Here is a 26077-nt window from a genome sequence, read left to right as displayed (position 1 = left end):
AAACTTTCAGAGCTTGTTGCTCAGGATGGAATCAGGAGACTGATACAGACAAGAATCCCCTTCTCGTAAGGCAATGCTCGTGCATCAGTGGGGCAGAGGCCAAGTGCATGGTACTTAGAAAAGGGCATGACTGCTAAAAATGGGCAACAGTGAACAAGGCGTTGGGGGTGTGTTGATGTTTAATCTAAATACTGAGCGCCTGAGTGACCTATATGCAGAACTGTTGAGTAAAGGCAATGCAGAAAATGTATTGGTATAAACCAAAGTCCCTATGTCCAGGGTCTCTACAGTAAAATAAATGTATCAACTTTATGCATGGGTCTATTCTCAGAGCTTATTTCACAGAGCCCTGATGACCATGAAGACAAAATATTGTTGGATATGTTAATTTTAATGGGAAAAAAATATGTACAATGTAGACAGAAAAGCAAAAACAATGAGTCAGAAAATGATCAACAATTCTACAATCTCAAATAACTAAATGTTAACAAATTATTCTTTCTAGATAACTATTACCACAATCAATGGCATAAAGAGATGGTAAAGGTGATTAACTGATCTATTTTGGATTAAAGGCACAAGGTACATTTTTCTCCCTCTCTCTTTAGAGAAATTCTTCCTCAGAGGAATTCTTTAGTTTTTCTGTATGAAGGAGTTCAATCTCCAGGGACAGCTTGTACACTTCCAGGGCCAATTTCACCTCCTCTGGCTGTGGGAGGCACTGCAAGAGTTTCCTGCCTGTGACTACTTGCTCACAGCCTTCAGGATACTCCTAAAAAAGAAACACATGATGAGTATGCTTGAAAGACTTCTCTCTCGATTGTTAGGGGGCACAGTTCCTGTAGAAACAAGCAGGATTACAGATTCAGGACCAAGACACACCCCAGGGCTCCTGGGGGAGCAGGAAAACCAGAAACACCTTGTTTCCCACCATCATCTTCCTGAGAGGAATATAACTCTGCTCTGAGACAGCCTCCCAGAAAGCTTCTGTGGGAACAGACACTACTTCTGACCATCCAGAAATGGGACAAGAGTATATCAAATCCTCTAGAAAAGTTGCCAATCAGTACTACCAGGTCTGCCAGTACTACCAGGTCTGAGACCCTCCACTTCAAAGGGGCTCAGTTTTCCCTGATCAAAAGTGAGAGCAGAAAAATTTTGCATCTCCTATCTGACAGAAGGCTCCAAAGCAAGAATGAGAGCTCCTTTGAATGAATGAATCTTGACAAGTCAGGTATCATCTTTGCTGGCAGGACAGTGCTTTGGGGTTTAATAAAACAAAAATTACCTCAAGTTGTGTGACTTACCCACTCACACTTGGGCGCCTCCGGGTGCCAGGTTCTGTCCTCTGAGCAACTGATCTTTTCAGAACCAACCAAACTATAGCCAGACTTGCACTGGATAGTAATTCTTTCAGGTTCAACATATCTAACCTTCTCCACAGATAACCTTCCATATTCTATCTCTGGTTTTACACACCATGCTGCAATGGAAACATAATTTGAAGCAATCCACAGATCTGAGAAGAAACATGCCAGCCTAGGGTAGTAAGAATGAACTGTATTTAAGTGTTGCTAATTGTTTTACCTTTTTTTTAATCTTGAGAAGAAAAATAATATTCATTAGCATATTTATTGAGCATTGGAATAGCACTTTATCAGACTTTGGGGTAGATCTTTATGTGATCATCTTATTTAAGTCTCACTGTTTTATCTAAGAGAAACTGAGATACAGAGAGGTTAAGTGACTGGCTTAAGGATATATAACAATTTCAAATAGCCTGACAGAATATAAAAAGGGCTGCTACTGCTAAGTCTCTTCAGTCGTGTCCGACTCTGTGCAACCCCATAGATGGCGGCCCACCAGGCTCCCCCGTCCCTGGGATTCTCCAGGCAAAAACACTGGAGTGGGTTGCCATTTCCTTCTCCAATGCAGGAAAGTGAAAGTGAATTCGTTCAGTTGTGCCCGACTCTTAGAGACCCCATGGACTGCAGCCTACCAGGCTCCTCCGTCCATGGGATTTTCCAGGCAAGAGTACCGGAGTGGGTTGTCATTGCCTTCTCCGATAAAAAGGGCATGTGACCCCAAATCTTCAACTATCAGATCAGCTGTCTCTTGTATCTTGATTCCTGTAAGACAATAGATGAAAAATTTTCCCTCTTGCTTATTATTCTCCTGTGTGCAAAGGAAATGATGGTGGCAAATCATCCCTGAAGCTGTTGATGATGAAATGATAGTAAACCTGTGTGCATGCAATAATCAGACCTCATTTTGACCTCTTGTCCCCATAACAGCTGGAAAATTAGGAGTCCCTCACCACACAGCTACATGGTGAGCAACTGATGCCCTGCACTGGCACTGATGGATATACTTGTGATTTCACAATGCCTGGCATTAGTCCACTAGGGCTTACATTCTAGACCAACTTTTCATGAAAGTTTTGCTGCAGGCCACAGCTGCACTCAGATAGAATGTACCATCTGTAGACTATTTCCGGAATTATATAAGAAACTGGGAAATGGAGATGCCTCACAAACTGAATTTTGTACCTGGGAGAAAGAAGGGGAGATTAATGTTCTGTGTGCCTTCTGCGCTTTTTGCTTTGGATACCATCAGACCATAGTAATTATTTTCAATAAATCAAATCAAATGTTTTTTTGCTGCCTCTCACAGGGAAGAAGCTGTGCTCTCAATCCTTTGATGATAGCCCTACCCCTGCCACCTAAAATGAAGAGGGAGCCAGAGTTACCTTTACACTGAGGGACTGCAGGTGACCAGCCTGAAGAAGTGCAGAAGAGTCTTTTTGCTCCATCCAGGATGTACCCTTCATTGCATTCATATTCAACTTCCTCATCTTGATACCACAAGCCTTTAGAGACTATTTTATGTCGTCCATGTGCAATGACAGGAGGGGATTCACAATCTTGAGGTGAGACATAAAAGTGAAAGAAGGTCAGCATGTAGAATGCATATAATAACACTTCCTAGAATCTGTCTGGTTCAAAGGAGGCTTCCATCTGTCCTTCTGTCTTCTCTACCCATTCAGTCACTTAGACAAACACAGAACTCGAGCTGCCTTCATGAAGGCCTGAGGCTGGGGAACCATAGAAAGGTTACAATGGACTGACAAGCACTTAGGATTTGCTTCATTTTTTTGAAAATTCACTGAACTTGACACTATTTAGGAGCTATTTTGGCAGGAAGATGGAATTCAGTCAAAGTCACACTGTACTGGTGTCACACTCCACTGCTTTTGTGCTAAATGCAGAGATGTATATCTGGGAGAAACTAACGATGCAAGAGAAATCTGCAAGCTCTGACTCATTTCTCCCAACAAGACAAGTCCATCTATCCTCCCAAGAGTATACTCACTGTCCTCTAAAACAGTTCAGAAAGAGCTTATAGAAAGAATAAAAACAATGGCTTGCATGCTGGAACAAGAGATGTGACATGGTGCTGAGCACCTGTGTGAAAGGGAACACTGTCAGGACCCAGAAACACTGCATGAGAAGTTTAAATAAAACAGGCCATTGGAAATGCCTTCCCCGGTGGTTCAGACCGTAAAGAATCTGCCTGCAGTGAGGGAGACCTGGGTTTGATCCCTGGGTCGGGAAAATCCTCTGGGGAAGGGAATGGCAGCCCACCCCAGTATTCTTGCCTGGAGAATCCACGGATAAAGAAGCCTGGTGGGCTTCCTGGTGGGGTCTCAGAGAGTCAGTCACGACTGAGCAACTAACACCTGACACTTTTGGAAATGTCAGTAAAATATTAAAATGATGGATGATAGTATCTACAGTACTATCCTAAGATGCCTCCTTGAGGCATGGAAAATGTGATGCCAACAATGAGGTTCAAATGTTGGAGCTGCTGTGGCAAGTGGTAGAGAGAGTGATTAAGTGATTCAGAAGAGTGAGTAAACTGGAGGAGATGTGCCACACCCATGCAGGAAACTCCACCAAGTGATTGTGTTGTCTGGGAAAACCTGGAGGATACATTAAGGACAGAAGGAATATCATGAGAGGAGCACTGTATCAGAGATCAGAGCTGATGATGGGAAGACTGTTAAAGACCAAGTTTCACCCTTAGCAGTCACAGTCTCAGAGGTGCTCATAGGCTTTAGAAGGTAAATAATTGTAATCATCATAAGGAGTGGCAAGTTGGAGATACAACCAGACTGAGATTAGGAAGATGGTTAATAGAACATGACATTCCTAAGGGTGGAAACAGATGAGCAGCCAACTAGATACTACTCAGTCTGTACCATGGAAAGAAATAAAGGATGGATGATCAGGAGGCTGGTGGCCTTTGGTCCATTAAAAAGTTATAATATGTTGCTTAGTTTCTGGGCCTGTGCTATTAATAATCTCAGGTCTGGAGATCACTAACTGAAGAAAAATGTTTCCAAGACTAAGGAGACTACAACTTGAGACATATGCACAGTAATGAGTTTCCCAGTCTTCCAAGAGGACCTGTGTCCATTTACATAAGCAACTACACACAGATGAGAAGTGCACAATAATCCAAGTATTATTGGACATAGAGTTTGAGTTGACATAGATACCTGGAACCATCAAGGTTCTCTTATTAAACCACTTGGTGGGCATTTCCATTATTTTTGAAAGTGTGGGCCAGATAGACAAAATTGGTCTTTGGCATAATCCCCATATTGGTTCTTGGCCTATGGGGTAAGACTGTCCTATCCAAGAAAACCAAGTAGGAGTCATTGATATGACCTATACCCTCCCCTTAGAGACAAAGAAGATAAGTTCTTTTAAATATCATTTACCAATGTGTAGAGGAAATGGAGAAATATGTGCCACTCTTAAAGAATTAAAGATGCAAAAGTGGTCATCATATCCCCCTGTACTTCATAAGTCTGCCTACTACAAAAAATTAGGATTCTGGAGAATTACAGTAGACTACTAACAACACAACAGCATTGCAGCCACTGTACCACATGTGGTATCTTTGCTAGAGCAGATTAACCTGTCTTCTGGTAGGTGAGGCCACTGATTCAGCACAGGCCTTCTTTTCCATCCCTGTCAGAAAAGAGCATCACAAGCAGTTTGCATACACATGGAAAGGTCAAGATCATCCATCTGCATTTTTAGTCCTTGGCTGTGATAACACTTCTGTCCCTGTCATAATAGAGTCTGAAGATATGACCATGCAGACATCCATAGAATAGCACTTTGATAGAGAACATCAATGGCATCATGTTAATTCTACTGAATAAGCAAGACTAGATGGCATGATGATGTTCCAGAGTAAGGAAGGTAGGGAAGGAAGGAAAGATGTAAACTCTGAAAGGCAGGTTCAAATAGATTTGAGCAGGTTTTATAATATGGTAGGTGAAGGCACATGGACCAGAAAGAAAGGAAGAAAAATGAATAAATACCAAGAAACAAAAGGTAATAATTGAAATGTCTAGCTTATCTATTCGGATAAGGCAATGGCACCCCACTCCAGTATTCTTCCCTGGAAGATCCCATGGACAGAGGAGCCTGGTAGGCTGCAGTCCAGGGGGTCACTACTAGTCGGACACAACTGAGCGACTTCACTTTCACTTTTCACTTTGATGCATTGGCGAAGGAAATGACAACCCACTCCAGTATTCTTGCCTGGAGAATCCCAGGGACGGGGGAGCCTGGTGGGCTACCATCTATGGGGTCGCACAGAGTCGGACACGACTGAAGCGACTTAGCAGCAGCAGCTTATCTATTAGATGTGGCCCTTTTTCATTGATTCAGAAAAAGGAGGGAAACCAGCAAAGTCAAAGAATGGGAACAAATAATGGGGAATAAAGAGAAAGTTGGACTAAAGAGCAGTATTTTTTAACAAACTTATCCACTTAAAAAACATTCAGTATATACAAGCTTTTAACCTAATGTGTTTTTTGTTGGTGTGTGTGTGTTTTGTTTCATATTTCCAACTGAATGATGCTGCAGGAAACGATTTTCACTGCAAGTTCATTTCCTGTGTTCAAATTGTACAAACGAAGCTAGGTAAAAAAAATGCAACACAGAAAAACATCAGATCAGACAAATCACTACCGTTACACATTTCTTAAATTCTAAACTTACACCGTAAAAGCAAATTATGAAAAAGGCATGCATGGTAGGGAATGAACAATGGTATAGTTCCTCTTTCTTGATGGAAGTCACAACAAGTTACTAATATTTATCCCCTTGTGAAGTTCATTGTTCTAATTTCCATTATCCAAGGAGGAAATCTGTCCTTGAGGAAATCTGTCCTTGAGGATATCGAAAACCCTATTATGCTATGATATTAGAAGCACCCTTGATATTGGGACAAAAGCCAAGCTTGTTCTCTGATCAAGTGATTGATCCATAAGCAGCACAATAATAGGGTCATTCCACTAGTACCAGGTGTCCTGGGAGGGTGCCCAAATGTTTCAACCAGGGGCTCCTGAGATCAGCATACTCACAACTGAGCAGTGTATGGGAACTTCTAGGTTAAAAAGTGCCAAAGTATGAGAGAAATTTCTAGTATTGGAAACTTTTCTCAGTTCACACACACTTCAGAAGAACTAAGCAGATTTCCAAGAGGAGAAATCAAAATTAAATTTAATAACTTCATCTGCCTCTAGAGTGTTCTTCTTTAGTAATGTTCCAACACTTAAACTGAAAAAATGTAAGGAGGGGAAGAATGACACTCATCTCAAGATCTGATTTTTTATTAGCAGATAGAGACTGAAAGCTACTGGGTGCTGAGCTTTGCACCCCTCCCTGTCTTTAAGAAGTCAGCAGTTGGCTTTAGTGAGAATAAGTCAGGAGCTATAGAATTTGTGCCAGCTTTATTCAACATTTTCTTTTTTAAAGTGTGGATTCAGATCTGACCATAAGAATGCACAGTTATAAGCATTTTTTTCTTCTGCATGAAATTGATCAGGATCCTGTGGGGCTCCTGGGCACAGAAGCCCTTCTGTCCCTGTAAGGAACACACCTCCAACCTCCATGACATTCCCCGAATTCCAAAGGGCAGATTCTAACAAGTATTAATTTGGCAAAGGAGGGGATGAAAAGACAAGGGAGGGGCAGCCAAGAAACAATAGAGCCTTGAGGCAGTCTTGGTCTGCCTCAAGGATACATAACAATGTCTTTAAACTATTTAAGATGTCAGCTTCCCACTGACATCTAATAGAAGCAGAAGATATTAAGAAGAGGTGGCAAGAATACACAGAACTGTGCATAAAAGATCTTCAAGACCCAGATAACCAAAATAGTGTGATCACTCACCTAGAACCAGATATCCTGGAATATGAAGTCTAGTGGGTCTTAGGAAGCATTACTGCTAATAAAGCTAGCAGAGGTGATGGAATTCCAGCAGATATTTAAAATCCTAAAAGATGATGTTATTTAAGTGCTGTGTTCAATATGTCAGCAAATTTGGAAAACCTAGCAGTGGCCACAGGACTAGAAAAGGTCAATATCTTCCCACTTCCTAAGAAGGGCAGTACTAAAGAATGCTCAAATCACCAGACAATTGCACTCATCTCCCATGCTAGTAAGGTTTTGCTCAAAATCCTCCAAGCTAGGCTTCAGCATTTGTGAACTGAGAACTTCTAGATTTCAAGTTGGGTTTAGAAAAGGCAGAGGAACCAGAGATCAAATTGCCCTTATTTGCTGGATCATAAAGAAGGCATGGGAAATTCCAGAAAACATCTACCTCTCTTTCACTGACTGCATTAAACCCTTGACCGTGTGTATCATAAAAAACTGTAGAAAACTCTTAAAGAGATGGGATACCAGACCATGTTATCTGTCTCCTGTGAAACCTGTATGCGGGTCAAGAAGCAACAGTTAGAACCCCATATGGAACAACTGACTGGTTCAGAATTGAGAAAGGAGTGTGATGAGGCTGTTTATTGTCTCCGTATTTATTAACTTATACACAGAACACATCAGGTGAAATGCCAGACTGGATGAGTTACAAGCTGGAATCAAGATTACCAGATAAAATATCAACAACCTCAAATATGTGCATGAACCACCCTAAAGGAAGAAAGAGAATAGAAACTAAAGAACCTCCTGATAAGGGTGAAGGAGGAGAGTGAAAAAGTCAGCTTAAAACTCAATATTGAAAAACTAAGATCATGATACCTGGTCCCATCACCTCATGGCAAATAGAAGGGGAAAATATGGAAGCAGTGACAGATTTCCCTTCTCAGGCCCTAAAATCACTGTGGATGGGGATTGCAGCCATGACATCAGAAGATGATTGCTTCTTGGCAGGAAATCTATGACAAACTTAGACAGTGTGTTAAAAAGCAAAGATATACACAATGGAGTATTACTCAGCCATTAAAAAGAATACATTTGAATCTGTTCTAATGAGGTGGATGAAACTGGAGCCGATTATACAGAGTGAAGTAAGCCAGAAAGAAAAACACCAATACAGTATACTAACACATATATATGGAATTTAGAAAGATGGTAATGATAACCCTGTATGCTAGACTGCAAAAGAGGCACAGATGTATAGAACAGTCTTTTGGACTCTGTGGGAGAGGGAGAGTGTGGGATGATTTGGGAGAATGGCATTGAAACAGGTATAATATCATATAAGAAATGAATCGCCAGTCTAGGTTCAATGCAGGATACAGGATGCTTAGGGCTGGTGCACTGGGATGACCCAGAGGGATGGTATGGGGAGGGGGAGAGAGGGGGATTCAGGATTGGGAACACATGTACACTCGTGGCAGATTCATGTTGATGTATGGCAAAACAAATACAATATTGTAAAGTAATTAGCCTCCAATTAAAATAAATAAATTTAAATTTTAAAAAAAGCAAAGATATCACTTTGCCAACAAAGGCCCATATAGTCAAGGCTATGGTCTTTACAGTAGTCATGTATGGATGTGAGAGCTGGACAATAAACAAGGCAGAGCACTGAAGAATTTATGCTTCTGCACTGTGGTCCTGGAGAAGACTCTAGAGAGTCCTTTGGACAGCAAGGAGATCAAATCAGTCAATCTTAAATGAAATCAACCCTGAATACTCTGTAAAGACTGAAGCTGAAACTCCAACACTCTGGATATTTGATGCACAGAGCTGCCTCATTGGAAAAGAAGACTAAAGGCAGAAGGAGAAGAGGGCAACAGATGATTGAATGGCATCACCGATTCAATGGATACAAACTTGGCCAAATTCCAGGAGATGCCGAAGGACAGGGAAGAAGTCTGGCATGCTGTAGTCCATGAGGTTGGGAAGAATTGGACATGACTTGATTACTGAACAATGAGGACAAGATGATAGCATTCTTCTTACCAGAGAAAGACCACCAGGTGCTACATTAAAGGAACCAGAGAAGTTCATCAAGCTAGGTGTGGGAGGATAGTTAGGAGGTTTGGGATGGACATGTATATGCTGCTATATTCAAGTGGATAACCTATAAGGACTGACTTTATAGCACATGGAAATCTGCTCAATATTATATGGCAGCCTGGATGGGAATGGAGTTTGGGGGAGAATGCAAACATGTATATGTATGGCGAGTTCCTTTCTTTTCATCTGAAATTATCACAATGTTGTTAATTGGTCAAACCCACAAATAAAATAAAAAGTTAGTAAAAAATATCACCTGAGATCAGATGAGGGAGTAGAGGCCCTGAATTCACCATAATCTTATCAGCAAGCACAACCTTGAACTATTGCTATAAAACTCCTCCTCAAATCCTTTCAGGTTGGGAGACACAATTTTGAGAGGCATGAACCTGCTGTGTCCCCCTTTACCTGGCAAAGTAATGAATTTTTTTCTTTTTTACTTCACCCAACACTCTGTCTCCAAGATCCAATTTGGCAACAGCTCAGAGAGCCTGAGCTTTTGGCATCATTCAGAGTTTTAAATCCTTTATCTGGAGTGGTGGAGATATGAAATACAAATAGCAAAAAAAAAAAAAAGGGAAACTGTCCTATTTTCATTCAAACTTTAACTATAGTCCTATTTTTACCACATAATGGTTTCATGAAGCCTAAAAGTGGTCTATAGAAAGCCACTTCTGGTCTTTTTGCATTACCAATTAATAAACCTTCCACAAAAATTTAATCAATAACAAACCATATAATAACTTGTGTTTTTAACATGAAACTATGACTTTGATTATTATTTGAGAATTCTACTTTGTGAAAGTCTGTACAGAATAACAAAATGGGAAAAAGTATAAGAAAACAGACAATTTTTCTGCTTGAATTCACAAATGGCTGATGCACAGTGGGTTGAAATAGAAACAGCAAAGTTTTACAGAAACTAAAGAGAGTTAGATTGAAATCATAGAGTTCTTCCACAATCCATTCACCAGTGTTCAAACCTCTGAGCTGAATAAACTGCTGGGCTAACTGGGTATGGCATTTTTATTGATTATTAAGCTATCAGTAAAAGCTAATAGCACTCATACTTCTTAAAATTCTTAAATGAGATCTTTCATTCTCTATGGTTCTCTCTGCTCTAGGTATCATGATGTCATCTCTGAAGTTGTGTCTGAAGATAAAAAGATGAGAAATGGTCACAGATAGAACACAAGCCACAGTGGAATTCTAAAAAGATGTATATTATACAAAGTAAGGCAGAGGCTCTCTGCCTCTTGCAGGCATCAGAAACATCTCTGCACCTTTCTAAGCATTCACAGGCTTGGGCTCCTCTCCCTACTTCTAAAGGTAATGCTCCAGTGTGCCTCCTGTGTGTCTAGCCAAAGCTTAATTGGTCTTGAGGTAAACTCCAATACCTCCCTTGTTTTTACAAAGGAAACTATAAATCTGAAGATTTTTTTTTTTTTTTTTTGGCAATGTAAGCTATTGGAACCATTCCAACTTGTGTGTCAACAATCTTCTCCAAGTTGAACTAGAACAGTGGTTTCACACCCAAATTGTCATTCTGTTCCCAAGGCTAGAGGCAAATTTACTGAGGATTTTTTTTTTCCATTCCATAGAGAAGTTAAAAGAATGAAAGCTCTTTGCTCTACCTTGAATATGAACTTAGCTCAAGATAGCTATATTTGACCCTCACAGACTCCATCATCTCAGAATCCCCATTGCTTGAAAAAAGAAAGGATCCTGGGCTGATTTCCCCAGCAACCAGTTTCTCCAGGACTCCAGGTGAGGGCTTACCATGTCCTCAAGGCCAACCAGCCCAAGGCTTTTTACCTAATTTGAAACCTTCCCTTAATAATCTCCATCATTTGGATGCTCATGGAAGTCTTATTTACAACAGCCAAGATAGAAGCAAGCAGTCAATAAACAGATGAATGGAAAAAGAAGATAGGAAGATAGATACATATATATACAATATCACTATATTACAATATCACTATGATATTAATATTTTTTATATATATTATTCAGGCATAAAAAATTGTTTTGCCATTTGAAACAACCTGGATGAAACTGGAGAGTAATAAGCTGACTCAAATAAGGCAAACAGAGACAGACAAATACTCTGTTTTCACTATACATTAACAACAAAAGAACAGAAAGAGAAATTCAGATAACAATTCATTACCATTGCATCAAAAAGGATAAAATATATAGGAATAAACCTACCTAAGAAGACGTCCTGGAGTGTAAAGTCAAGTGGGCTTAGGAAGCATTACTATAAACAAAGCTAGTGGAGGTGATGGAATCCCAGCAGAGCTATTTCAAATCCTAAAAGATGATGCGGTGACAGTGCTGCACTCAGTATGCCAGCAAATTTGAAAAATTCAACACTGGCCACAGGGCTGGAAAAGGTCAGTTTTCATTTCAGTCCCAAAGAGGGACAATGCCAAAGAATGTTCAAGCTACCACACAATTGCACTCATCTCACATGGCAGCAAAGTAATGCTCAAAATCCTTCAAGCTAGGATTCAACAGTACATGAACTGAGAACTTCCAGATGTTCAAGCTGGATTTAGAAAAGGCAGAGGAACCAGAGATCAAATTGCCAACATCCACTGGATCATAGAAAAAGAAGGGAATTCCAAAAAAAAACATATACTTCTGCTTCACTCACTACACTAAAGCTTTTGACTCTGTGGATCACAAAAAAACTGTGGAAAATTCTTAAACAGATGGGAATACCAGACCACCTTACCTGTCTCCTGAGAAACCTGCATGCAGGTCAAGAAGCAACAGTTAGAACTGGACATGGAACAACAGACTCGTTCCAAATTGGGAAAGGAGTATGTCAAGTCTCTATACTGTCACCCTGATTATTTAATTTTTATGCAGAGTGCATCATGTGAAATGCTGAGCTGGATGACTCACAAGCTATAAACAAGTTTGTGGGGAGATATATCAATAACCTCAGATGTACAGATGACACCACCATAATGGCAGAAAGTGAAGAGGATCCAAAGAACCTCTTGAAAAATTAAAGAAGAGAGTGAAAAAGATGGCTTAAAATTCTGCATTCAAAAAATGAGTATCATCGCATCTGGTCCCCTCCCTTCATGGCAAATAGATGGAGAAACAATGGAAACAGAGATTTTATTGGGGGGGGGTGGGGAGCGCTCCAAAATCACTGCAGATGGTGATTGCAGCAATGAAATTAAAAGATGCTTCTTCCTTGGAAGGAAAGCTATGACCAACCTAGATAGCATATTAAAAAGCAGAAAACAGAGGGCAGTACTAAGATGGTGGAGGAATAGGATGGGGAGACCACTTTCTTCCCCATAAATTCATCAAAAGAACATTTAAACACTGAATAAATTCCACAAAACAACTTCTGAATGCTGGCAGAGGACATCAGGCACCCAAAAAAGCAGCCCATTGTCTTCAAAAGGAGGTAGGAAAAAATATAAAAGACAAAAAAGAGAGACAAAAAAGGTAGGGACAGAGCTCTGTCCCAGGAAGGGAGTCTTAGAAAGAGAGAAGTTTCTAAACACCAGGAAACACTCTCACTGCTAAGTCTGTGGCGAGCCTTGGAACCACAGAGGGCAACATAACTGGGAGGAAAAATAAAAAAAAATAATTAAAACCTGCAGATTATGTGCCCAACGGTACCTCCCCCAGTGGAGAAGCAGCGCAGACACCTGCATCCACCGCTAGCAAGTGGGGGCTGGGCAGGGAGGCGTGGACTGCATTTCTTAGAGTAAGAACCAGGCCTGAATGCCCTGAGGGCAATCTGAGGGAACTAACTTGGGCTAGCAAACCAGACTGTGGGATAGTTACCACATGAAAAGCCCTAACCTAAGACACAGCCAGGCCTGCTTTCAGAATGAAGGACTGAACAGAACTAGCTGGCAGCAGACCATCCCACTCCGGTGACAGGCAGCCAGAGCTGGAAGGGGGCAATTGCAGCCCCAGAGAGGCATTATCTACCAAACTGCAAGCAGGCTTCATTGATAACCAAGGCTTCTTGGGATTCTGAATAGTCAACATCCGCCTGAGAAGGTGCGCTGGTTGTACACCCAGAAAACTGAGCAGCAGGGACAGGGGAGGCAATAAGTCGCAGTGACCGCACTCACCAAACACCTCATCACCTGAGCTGCTCGAACCTGGAAAGTGCACAAAACACAGGCCCAACTGAGTCTGCGCCTCTGAGGACTACCTGAGTGCCTGAACCTGAGCGGCTTAGACCTGGGAGGTGCATGGAGCCCAGGGCCAGCCTCAGACGATTCCCAGCAGAGCAACCTAGAGCATGAGCAGTGTGGGCAGGGAGGGCACACGTGCCGTGAGCAGGGGCAGGCCCAGTTTGGCTGAGACACTGCAAACACATGCCAGTATTATTTGTTTGCAGCGTCCCTCCCTCCCCACAGCGCAAATGAACAAGTGAGCCTAAAAAAGTGTCCACCACTGCCCCCTTGTGTCAGGGTGGAAATCAGACACTGAAGAGACCAGCAAACAGAAGCTAAAACAGAGGGACCCGCCTTGGAAGTGACAGGTGCAATAGATTAAAACCCTGTAGTTAGTACCGACTACATAGGTAGGGGCCTAGAGATCTTGAGAAATATAAGCCAGACCAAGGAACTATCCAAAAATGAACTGACCCCACACTGCCCACAACAACACCAGAGAAAGTCCTAGATATATTTTTGCTATTTTTACTATCATTCTTTTTTTTTAATTTTTAAGTCCTCTATTACTCCTTTAATTTTCATTTTTATAACCTACTATTACTTTGCAAAAAAAAAGACTACTTCTTAAAGCAAACTTCATATATATATATATTTTTATAATTTTTGTGACTTCTTTTTTCCTTTATTTTCTTTAATATAGTATTTTTGAAAATCCAACCTCTACTCTAGATTTTTAATCTTTGATTTTTGGCATTTGTTATCAATTTTGTACCTTTAAGAACCCAATCTTCAGTACCCATTTTTACTTGGGAGTGAGATTACTGGCTTGACTGTTCTCTCCCTCTTTGGACTCTCCTTTTTCTCCACCAGGTCGCCTCTGTCTCCTCCCTCCCCTTTCTCTTCTCTACCCAATTCCGTGAATCTCTTTGTGTGTTCCAGACGGTGGAGAACACTTAGGGAACTGATTACTGGCTGGATCTGTCTCTCTCCTTTTGATTCCCCCCTTTATCCTCCTGGCCACCTTTGTCTCCTTCCTCCCTCTTCTCTTCTCTATATAACTCTGTGAACATCTCTGAGCAGTCCAGACTGTGGAGAGCACATAAGGAAATGATTACTAGCTAGCTTTCTCTCTCCTCTTTTGATTTCACCTCATCTCATTTGGGTCACCTCTAACTCTCTCCTCACTCTTCTCTTCTCCATGTATCTCTGTGAACCTCTCTGGGTGTCCCTCACTGTGGAGAAACTTTTCATCTTTAACCGAGATGTTTTACCTATGGTGCTGTATAGATGGAGAAGTCTTGAGGCTACTGCAAAAATAAGACTGAAAACCAGAAACAGGAGGCTTAAGTCCAAGTCCTGAGAACACCAGAGAACTTCTGACTCCAGGGAACATTAATCCACCGGAGCTCATCAAATGCCTCCATACCTACAGTGAAACCAAGCACCACCCAAGGGCCAACAAGTTCCAGAGCAAGACATACCATGCAAATTCTCCAGCAACACAGGAACACAGCCCTGAGCTTCAATATGCAGGCTGCCCAAAGTCACTCCAAACCCATTGACATCTCATACTTCATTACTGGACACTTCACTGAACTCCAGAGAGAAGAAATCCAGCTCCACCCACCAAAACTCCGACACAAACTTCCCTAACCAGGAAACCTTGACAAGCCACCCCAACAACTCCACCCACAGTGAGAAAACTCCACAATAGAGCTCCACAAACTGCCAGAATACAGAAAGGCCACCCCAAACACAGCAATACAAACAAGATGAAGAGACAGAGGAATACCCAGCAGATAAAGGAACAGGAGAAATGTCCACCAAACCAAACAAAAGAGGAAGAGATAGGGAATCTACCTGACAAAGAATTCTGAATAATGATAGTGAAAATGATCCAAAATCTTGAAATCAAAATGGAATCACAGATAAATAGCCTGGAGACAAGGATTGAGAAGATGCAAGAAAGGTTTAACAAGGACCTAGAAGAAATAAAAAAGAGTCAATAAATAATGAATAATGCAATAAATGAGATCAATGAAATAAATGAATCAGAAAGGAAAAAAGAAAAATGAATTAAAAGAAATGAGGACAATCTCAGAGACCTACAGGACAATATGAAACGCTCCAACATTCGAATTATAGGAGTCCCAGAAGAAGAAGACAAAAAAAAAAGACCATGAGAAAATACTTGAGGAGATAATAGTTGAAAACTTCCCTAAAATGGAGAAGGAAATAGTCACCCAAGTCCAAGAAACCCAGAGAGTCCCAAACAGGGTAAACCCAAGGCGAAACACCCCAAGACACATGTTAATCAAATTAAGAAAGATCAAACACAAAGAACAAATATTAAAAGCAACAAGGGAAAAACAACAAATAACATACAAGGGGATTCCCATAAGGATAACAGCTAATCTTTCAATAGAAACACTGCAGGCCAGGAAGGAATGGCAGGACATACTTAAAGTGATGAAAGAAAATAACCTACAGCCCAGATTACTGTACCCAGCAAGGATCTCATTCTTGCTTACAGACAAGCAAAAGCTGAGAGAATTCAGCACCACCAAACCAGCTCTCCAACAAATGCTAAAGGATCTTCTCTAGACAGGAAACACAAAAAGGGTGTATAAACTTGAACCCAAAACAATAAAGGAAATGGCAACGGGATCATACTTAATTACCTTAAACATAAATGGGTTGAATGCCCCAACCAAAAGACAAAGACTGGCTGAATGGATACAAAAACAAGACCCCTATATATGTTGTCTACAAGAGACCCACCTCAAAACAGGGGACACATACAGACTGAAAGTGAAGGGATGGAAAAAGATATTCCACGCAAATAGAGACCAAAAGAAAGCAGGAGTAGCAATACTCATATCAGATAAAATAGACTTTAAAACAAAGGCTGTGAAAAGAGACAAAGAAGGACACTACATAAGGATCAAAGGATCAATTCAAGAAGAAGATATAACAATTATAAATATATACGCACCCAATATAGGAGCACCGCAAAGTATGAAAGGGGAAATTAACAATAACACAATAATAGTGGGAGACTTTAATACCCCACTCACACCTACGGACAGATCAACTAAACAGAAAATTAACAAGGAAACACAAACTTGAAATGATACAATAAACCAGTTAAACCTAATTGATATCTATAGGACATTTCACCCCAAGAAAATGAATTTCACATTTTTCTCAAGAGCACGTGGAACCTTCTCCAGGATAGATCACATCCTGGACCATAAATCTAGCTTTGGTAAATTCAAAAAATTGAAACCATTCCAAGCATCTTTTCTGACCACAATGCAGTAAGATTACATCTCAATTACAGGAGAAAAACTATTACAAATTCCAACATATGGAGGCTGAACAACACACTGCTGAATAACCAACAAATCACAGAAGAAATCAAAAAAGAAAGCAAAATATGCATAGAAATGAAAGAAAATGAAAACATAACAATCCAAAACCTGTGGGACACTGTAAAAGCAGTGCTAAGGGGAAGGTTCATAGCAATACAGGCATACCTCAAGAAACAAGAAAAAAGTCAAATAAATAACCTAACTCTACACCTCAAGCAACTAGAAAAGGAAGAAATGGAGAACACCAGAGTTAGTAGAAGGAAAGAAATCTTAAAAATTAGGGCAGAAATAAATGAAAAAGAAACAAAAGAGGCCATAGTAAAAATCAAAAAGCCAAATGCTGGTTCTTTGAAAGGATAAATAAAATTGACAAGTATTAGCCAGACTCATCAAGAAACAAAGGGAGAAAAATCAAATCAATAAAATTAGAAATGAAATTGGAGAGATCACAACAGACAACACAGAAATACAGAGGATCATAAGAGACTACTATCAGCAATTATATGCCAATAAAATGGACAACGTGGAAGAAATGGACAAATTCTTAGAAAAGTACAACTTTCCAAAACTGAGCCAGGAAGAAATAGAAAACCTTAACAGACCCATCACAAGCACAGAAATTGAAACTGTAATCAGAAATCTTCCAGCAAACAAAAGCCCAGGTCCAGATGGCTTCACAGCTGAATTCTACCAAAAATTTAGAGAAGAGCTAACACCTATCCTACTCAAGCTCTTCCAGAAAATTGCAGAGGAAGGTAAACTTCCAAACTCATTCTATGAGGCCACCATCACCCTAATACCAAAACCTGACAAAGATGCCACAAAAAAACAAAACTACAGGCCAATATCACTGATGAACATAGATGCAAAACCGTTAACAAAATTCTAGCAATCAGAATCCAACAACACATGAAAAAGATCATACACCATGACCAAGTGGGCTTTAGCCCAGGGATGCAAGGATTCTTCAATATCCACAAATCAATCAATGTAATACACCACATTAACAAACTGGAAAATAAAAGCCATATGATCATCTCAATAGATGCAGAGAAAGCCTTTGACAAAATCCAACATCCATTTATGTTAAAAACTCTCCAGAAAGCAGGAATAGAGGGAACATACCTCAACATAATAAAAGCTATATATGACAAACCCACAGCAAACATTATCCTCAATGGTGAAAAATTGAAAGCATTTCCCCTAAAGTCAGGAACAAGACAAGGGTGCCCACTTTCACCACTACTATTCAACATAGTTCTGGAAGTTTGGGCCACAGCAATTAGAGCAGAAAAAGAAATAAAAGGAATCCAAATTGGAAAAGAAGAAGTAAAACGCTCATTGTTTGCAGATGACATGATCCTCTACATAAAAAACCCTAAAGACTCCACCAGAAAATTACTAGAGCTAATCAATGACTATAGTAAAGTTCCAGGATCTAAAATCAACACACAGAAATCCCTTGCATTCCTATACACTAATAATGAGAAAGTAGAAAGAGAAATTAAGCAAACAATTCCATTCACCATTTCAATGAAAAGAATAAAATACTTAGGAATATATCTACCTAAAGAAACTAAAGACCTATGTATCGAAAACTCTAAAACACTGATGAAAGAAATCTAAGAGTACACTAATAGATGGCGAAACATGCCATGTTCATGGATCAGAAGAATCAATATAGTGAACGTGAGTACACTACCCAAAGCAATCTATAGATTCAATGCAATCCCTATCAAGCTACAAATGGTATTTTTCACAGAGCTAGAACAAATAATTTCACAATTTGTATGCAAATACAGAAAACCTCGAATAGCCAAAGCAATCTTGAGAAAAAAGAATGGAACTGGAGGAATCAACCTGCCTGACTTCAGGCTCTACTACAAAGCCACAGTCATCAAGAAAGTATGGTATTGGCACAAAGACAGAAATATAGATCAATGGAACAAAATAGAAACCCCAGAGATAAATCCACACACCTATGGACACCTTATCTTTGATAAAGGAGGCAAGAATATACAATGGAGAAAAGATAATCTCTTTAACAAGTGGTGCTGGGGAAACTGGTCAACCACTTCTAAAAGAACGAAACTAGATCACTTTCTAACACCACACACAAAAATAAACTCAAAATGGATTAAAGATCTAAACGTAAGACCAGAAACTATAAAACTCCTAGAGGAGAACATAGGCAAAACACTCCGACATAAATCACAGCAGGATCCTCTATGACCCACCTCCCAGAATACTGGAAATAAAAGCAAAAATAAACAAATGGGACCTAATTAAAATCAAAATCTTCTGCACAACAAAGGAAACTATAAGCAAGGTGAAAAGACAGCCTTCAGAATGGGAGAAAATAACAGCAAATGAAGCAACTGACAAAGAACTAATCTCAAAAATATACAAGCAACTCCTGCAGCTCAATTCCAGAAAAATGAACAACCCGATCACAAAATGGTCCAAAGAACTAAACAGACATTTTTCCAAAGAAGACATACGGATGGCTAACAAACACATGAAAAGATGCTCAACAGCACTTATTATCAGAGAAATGCAAATCAAAACCACAATGAGGTACCATTTCACGCCAATCAGAATGGCTGCTATCCAAAAGTCTACAAGCAATAAATGCTGGAGAGGGTGTGGAGAAAAGGGAACCCTCTTAGACTGTTGGTGGGAATGCAAACTAGTAAAGCCACTATGGAGAACAGTGTGGAGATTCCTTTAAAAACTGGAAATAAAACTGCCTTATGACCCAGTAATCCCACTGCCGGGCATACACCCTGAGGAAACCAGAATTGAAAGAGACACGTGTACCCCAATGTTCATCGCAGCACTGTTTATAATAGCCAGGACATGGAAGCAACCTAGATGTCCATCAGCAGATGAATGGATAAGAAAGCTGTGGTACATAGACACAATGGAGCATTACTCAGCCATTAAAAAGAATACATTTGAATCAGTTCTAATGAGGTGGATGAAACTGGAGTCGATTATACACAGTGAAGCAAGCCAGAAAGGAAAATACCAATACAGTATACTAATGCATAGATAAGGACTTTAGAAAGATGGTAACGATAACCCTGTATGCGAGACAGCAAAAGAGACACAGATGTATAGAACAGTCTTTTGGACTCTGTGGGAGAGGGAGAGGGTGGGTTGATTTGGGAGAATGGCATTGAAACATGTATAATATCATATATGAACCGAATCGCCAGCCCAGATTCAATGCAGGATACAGGATGCTAGGGGCTGGTGCACTGGGATGACCCAGAGGGATGGTATGGGGAGGGAGATGGGAGGGGGTTTCAGGATAGGGAACACACGTACACCCATGGTAGATTCATGCTGATGTATGGCAAAACCAATACAATATTGTAAAGTAATTAGCCTCCAATTAAAATAAATAAATTTATATTTAAAAATAAACAAATAAATAATTCAGAATAGGGAAAAAATAAAAAGCAGAGACATTACTTTGCCAACAAAGGTCTATCTAGTCAAAGCTATGGTTTTTCCAGTAGTCATGTACAGATGTGAGATTTGGACCATGAAGAAGGCTGAGTTCTGAAGAACTGATGCTTTCAAACTGTGATGCTAGAGAAGACTTTTGAGAGCCATTTGGACAGCAAGGAGATCATTCCTAATGGAAATCAACCCTGAATATTCATTGGAAGGACTGATGCTGAAGGTGAAACTCCTATACTCTGGTCACCTGATTCAAAGAGCTCACTGAGTGGAAATGACCCTGATGCTGGGAAAGATTGAGTCAGGGGGAGAAGGGAGAAACAGAAGATGAGATGGTTGGGTGGCATCACTGACATGAGTTTGCTCAAAATCTGAGAGATAGTGAAGGATGGGGAAGTCTTACATGCTGCAGTCCCTGGGGTTGCAAAGAGCCAGACATGACTGAGCAACTAAGCAACAATGAGACAAAAGACCTCCACCCCCAAAACCATGCAACTCTGATGACAGAAATCAAAGAAGACACAAACAGATGAAAAAATACCATGTTTGTATATTAAAAGAATCAATATGGCTAAAATGACTATACTACCCAAGGCAGATTCAATGCAATCCCTATCAAACTACCAATCGAATTTTTCACAGAACTTGAGCAAAAAGTCTTAAAATTTGTAATGGAGACACAACGATCCTGATTAGCCAAAGTAATCTTAAGAAAAAAAACAAAGCTGGAGGAATTAGCCTCCCTGACTATACTGCAAAGCTACAGTCATCAAGAAAGTATGATATTCATACAAAAGTAGAAATATAGATTAATGGAACAGGATTTAAAAAAAAAAAACAGATAAAACACATGCACAAAGGAGGCAAGACTACAGAATGTTGGAAAGACAGTCTCTTCAAATGATGCAGGGAAAACCATATACAGCTACATATTAAAAAAATAAAATTAGATCATTCTTTAACACCAAAGACAAAAAATAAGCTCAAAATGGATTAAAAACCTAAATGTGAGACCAGACTCTATAAAGCTCCTAGAGGAAAACATAGGCAGAACACTCTCTGACATAAATTCCACTGATATCTTTTTCAATTCATCTCCCAGAATAATGGAAATAAAAACAAAAATAAACAAATGATATCTACTTAAGCTCAAAAGGTTTTCCACAGCAAAAGAAACAGTAAACAAATAAAAGACAACAACAATGAAAGACAACCCATAGCTTGGGATATTTGTTAATGATGTAACTGAAAAGGGATTAGTCTCCAAAATTCATGAAAAGCCCATGATGTTTAGCAGTATCAAAACATACAGCTTAACCAAAAATGGGCAGAAATCCTAAATATTGACATTTCTCCAAAGAAGACATATAGATGGACAAGAGGCACATGAAAAGATGCTCAGAATCACTAATTATTAAAGAAATGCACATCAAAACTACAATAAGATATCACCTTACAGCAATCACAATGGCCATTATCAAAAACTCCACAAACAGTGAATGCTGTAGAGGATGTGGAGAAAAGGGAACCTTCCCACACTGTTGTGAGAATGTAAACTAGTACAGCCACTATGAAGAACAGTATGGAGGTTCCTTTAAAAACTAAGAATAGAACTACTATATAACCCTGCTATCCCATTCCTGTGCATATATCTGGAGAAAAACATGGAGTGAAAGGATGCATGCACCTCAATGTTCATTGCAGCACTGTTTACAATAGCCAAGAAATGGAAGCAACCTAAATGCCTATAGACATATGAATGGATAAAGAAGATGTGGTACATAAATACAATGAAATAATACTCAGCCATTACAAAGAATGAAATAATGTCATTTGCAGCAACATGGATGGACCTAGAGATTGTCATGCTGAGTGAAGTAAGTCACACAGAGAATGAGAAATATCACATAGTATCACCTACATGTGAAATCTAAAAGGAAATGATACAAATGAACTTACAAAACAGAAACAGACCAACAGACTTAGAGAATGATCTTGTGGTTGCCAGGGGGAATCATGGGGAAAGAGATAGTTAAGTACTTTGGGATGGACAGATACACACTACTATATTCATAATGGATAACCAACAAGGACCTACTGTATAGCACATGGAACTCTGCTTAATGTTATGTGGCAGCCTGGATGGGAAGTGTGTTTGGGGAGAATGGATGAGTTCCTTTGCTGTTCACCTGAAACTATCACCACATTGTTACTTGGTTACACAGTTAACAAAATAAAAGTTTCCAAAAAAAATCATTTTAATATAGATAGAAAAACTTAAATATATTCACTAAAAAGTTTGTAAATAAAATGCAAAAATTATAATCTCCATCAATTTGATATGAAAAATTTCTTTTAAAAAAATGTGTTTCCATAAGGTCTTACCTGGGCTGCATTCTGGTGTTCTAGGATTCCAAGTGCCATATTTTGTGCATGTAGCATCAAGCCTATATTTATTATGACATTCATATGAAATCTCATCTCCACTGAAATAGATACAGTGAGTACTATTGCTAAGTCTTCTCCGTAGAGTGATGCTTCCATCAGTATTCAGGTTTGGTTCTGGGCAACATACCTCTAAAAAATATAAAAGAAGGCTAATAGTAAAATCACTGTGAGGAGGCTCCTATGGCTAAATCCCATTTCTGCCTTTAGAAGATCTCATCACTGAAGAGAGATTGGGATAACAGGGACACCAAGTTTGATCTCCCAGTCCCTGATTTGCTAAAACACTCCAGCTCATTTGTTTCCAATACTTTATTTAAGTGGTGGTAAAAGATTTTATGGTGGCTCAGACAGTAAAGCGTCTGCCCACAATGCAGGAGACCTGGGTTTGATCCCTGGGTTGGGAAGATCCCCTGGAGAAGGAAATGGCAACCCACTCCAGTACTCTTGCCTAGAAAATTTCAAGGATGGAGGAGCCTGGTGGGCTAAAGTTCATGGGGTCGCAAAGAGTCGGACACAACTGAGCGACTTCACTCACTTAAAGGATTTTATTAATGATATTTTAATTTAGTGATATTAAAGTCTTTCTATTTCCACAAAATGAGTTTGAATGACTGCAATTAAACTTTAACTCCTAATGTGAAACAAATAATCTTTCAATAAGTGAACTACCATTTTTCATTATTTGTGAAAGTGAAAGTCACTTAGTCATGTCCAACTCTTTGTGATCCCATGGACTATATAGTCCATGGAATTCTCTAAGCCAGAATACTGAAGTGGGTAACCTTTCCTTTCTCCAGGGAATCACTCCCAACCCAGGGATCAAATGCAGGTGTCCTGCATTGCAGGCGGATTCTTTACCAGCTGAGCCACAAGGGAAGCCCAAGAATATTGGAGTGGGTAGTCCATCCCTTCTCCAGCAAATCTTCCCAGATCAGGAATTGAACTCGGGTCTCCTGAATTGCAGGTGTATTCTTTACCAACTGAGCTATCATTATTTGTGCATTTCACATATTTTTTCAATTCCAGTCTATAGAATAAAGTTCCCTGTATTCTGTGCCTCATTGTCTTCACCTCTAAAATGGCAAGACTCTCATCAGTTCAGTTCAGTTCAGTCGCTCAGTCATGTCCAACTCTTTGCAACCCCATGAACTGTAGCACACCAGGCCTCCCTGTCCATCACCAACTCCCGGAGTTCACTCAAACCCACGTCCATTGAGTCAGTGATGCCATCCAGCCATCTCATCCTCGGTCGTCCCCTTCTCCTCCTGCCCCCAATCCCTCCCAGCATCAAAGTCTTTTCCAATGAGTCAACTCTTCGCATCAGGTGGCCAAAGGACTGGAGTTTCAGCTTTAGCATCAGTCCTTCCAAAGAAATCCCAGGGCTGATCTCCTTCAGAGTAGACTGGTTGGATCTCCTTGCAGTCCAAGGGACTCTCAAGAGTCTTCTCCAACACCACAGTTCAAAAGCATCAATTCTTTGGCGCTCAACCTTCTTCACAGTCCAACTCTCATATCCATACATGACCACAGGAAAAACCACAGCTTTGACTAGACGGACCTTACTTAGTCGGCAAAGTAATGTCTCTGCTTTTGAATATGCTATCTAGGTTGGTCATAACTTTTCTTCCAAGGAGTAAGCATCTTTTAATTTCATGGCTGCAATCACTATCTGCAATGATTTTGGAGCCCCCAAAAATAAAGTCTGACACTGTTTCCACTCTTTCCCCATCTATTTCCATGAAGTGATGGGACCAGATGCCATGATCTCAGTTTTCTGAATGTTGAGCTTTAAGCCAACTTTTTCACTCTCCCCTTTCACTTTCATCAAGAGGCTTTTTAGTTCCTCTTCACTTTCTGCCATAAGGGTGGTATCATCTGCATGTCTGAGGTGATTGATATTTCTCCCGGCAATCTTGATTCCAGCCTGTGTTTCTTCCAGTCCAGCATTTCTCATGATGTACTCTGCATAGAAGTTAAATAAGCAGGGTGACAATATACAGCCTTGATGGACTCCTTTTCCTATTTGAAACCAGTCTGTTGTTCCACGTCCAGTTCTAACTGTTGCTTCCTGACCTGCATACAGATTTCTCAAGAGGCAGGCCAAGTGGTCTGGTATTCCCATCTCTTTCAGAATTTTCCACAGTTTATTGTGATCCACACAGTCAAAGGCTTTGGCATAGTCAATAAGGCAGAAATAGATGTTTTTCTGGAACTCTCCTGCTTTTTCCATGATCCAGTGGATGTTGGCAATTTGATCTCTGGTTCCTCTGCCTTTTCTAAAACCAGCTTGAACATCAGGAAGTTCACGGTTCATGTATTGCTGAAGCCTGGCCTGGAGAATTTTGAGCATTACTTTACTAGTGTGTGAGATGAGTGCAACTGTGCGGTAGTTTGAGCATTCTTTGGCATTGCCTTTCTTTTGGATTGGAATGAAAACTGACCTTTTCCAGTCCTGTGGCCACTGCTGAGTTTTTGATGGCATATTGTGTGCAGCACTTTCACAACATCATCTTTCAGGATTTGAAATAGGTCAACTGAAATTCCATCACCTCCAGTAGCTTTGTTCGTAGTGATGCTTTCTAAGGCCCACTTGACTTTACATTCCAGGATGTCTGGCTCTAGATGAGTGATCACATCATCACGATTATCTGGGTCATGAAGATCTTTTTTGTATAGTTCTTCTGTGTATTCTTGCCACCTCTTCTTAATATCTTCTGCTTCTGTTAGGTCCATACCATTTCTGTCCTTTATCTCATAGATAGGTACAAAAATGCATATTGTCAATTGCAGAATCCCATAAAATTGCATCCATATGTCTCTCAGTCCCTCACTTACTCTCAAGTGAGACTAGAGACAGTCTCCTTCCTGTTCTATTGGGGGAAAAACACTGAGTCAGGGATCAGAGTCTGTCTTTTAGAGGCAGATCATTCAGCCCACAGTCCCATCATTCAAGAGACATGAGACACAAGTCACGCTGCAGTTGGTTGAGTTCATGACTGCTTCACAGACTTTCCTCTGCAAAGCACCTCAGAGTCTACACTGGGGAGGAAAGGGCTGTGATGGAGGTCTGACTCAAGCAATGGTTGAGTTGTATTCTACATTCTACCTTTACCAATATTGGAGCTAATACTTAATCTGTATAGTATTTGACTTCTGTGCTTATATCTCATCTGATTCTGAATCAGGATAAGATTATAATGTCTCAGCTCAAACTCCAAGAAATTTATGGTCCCTCTGGCAACAATAGTTCATATACAGTTCAATTAAT

At 40.1% G+C, this 26077-nt stretch overlaps 1 protein-coding gene across 7 annotated transcripts in view; it reads right to left on the bottom strand.

Moving 5' to 3' along the window:
• Positions 1-382: 382 nt before the first annotated feature.
• C4BPA (complement component 4 binding protein alpha) overlaps positions 383-26077 on the bottom strand; it is a 57061-nt gene continuing 31366 nt past the window's right edge. For all 7 annotated transcript variants that reach the window (XM_068986614.1, XM_068986611.1, XM_068986613.1 and 4 more), the window contains 4 exons: positions 22747-22938; positions 2750-2923; positions 1308-1483; positions 383-772 (listed from right to left, as the gene is read on the bottom strand). In XM_068986614.1, the coding sequence (XP_068842715.1) occupies positions 605-772; positions 1308-1483; positions 2750-2923; positions 22747-22938 (710 nt within the window). In that variant the 3' untranslated portion in view covers positions 383-604. The remainder of the gene's footprint in view (positions 773-1307; positions 1484-2749; positions 2924-22746; positions 22939-26077) is intronic.

The sequence above is a fragment of the Capricornis sumatraensis genome, chromosome 14, assembly GCF_032405125.1.
Source record: "Capricornis sumatraensis isolate serow.1 chromosome 14, serow.2, whole genome shotgun sequence".
Lineage (NCBI taxonomy): Eukaryota > Metazoa > Chordata > Mammalia > Artiodactyla > Bovidae > Capricornis > Capricornis sumatraensis.
This window is presented reverse-complemented; position numbering and strand designations above follow the sequence as displayed.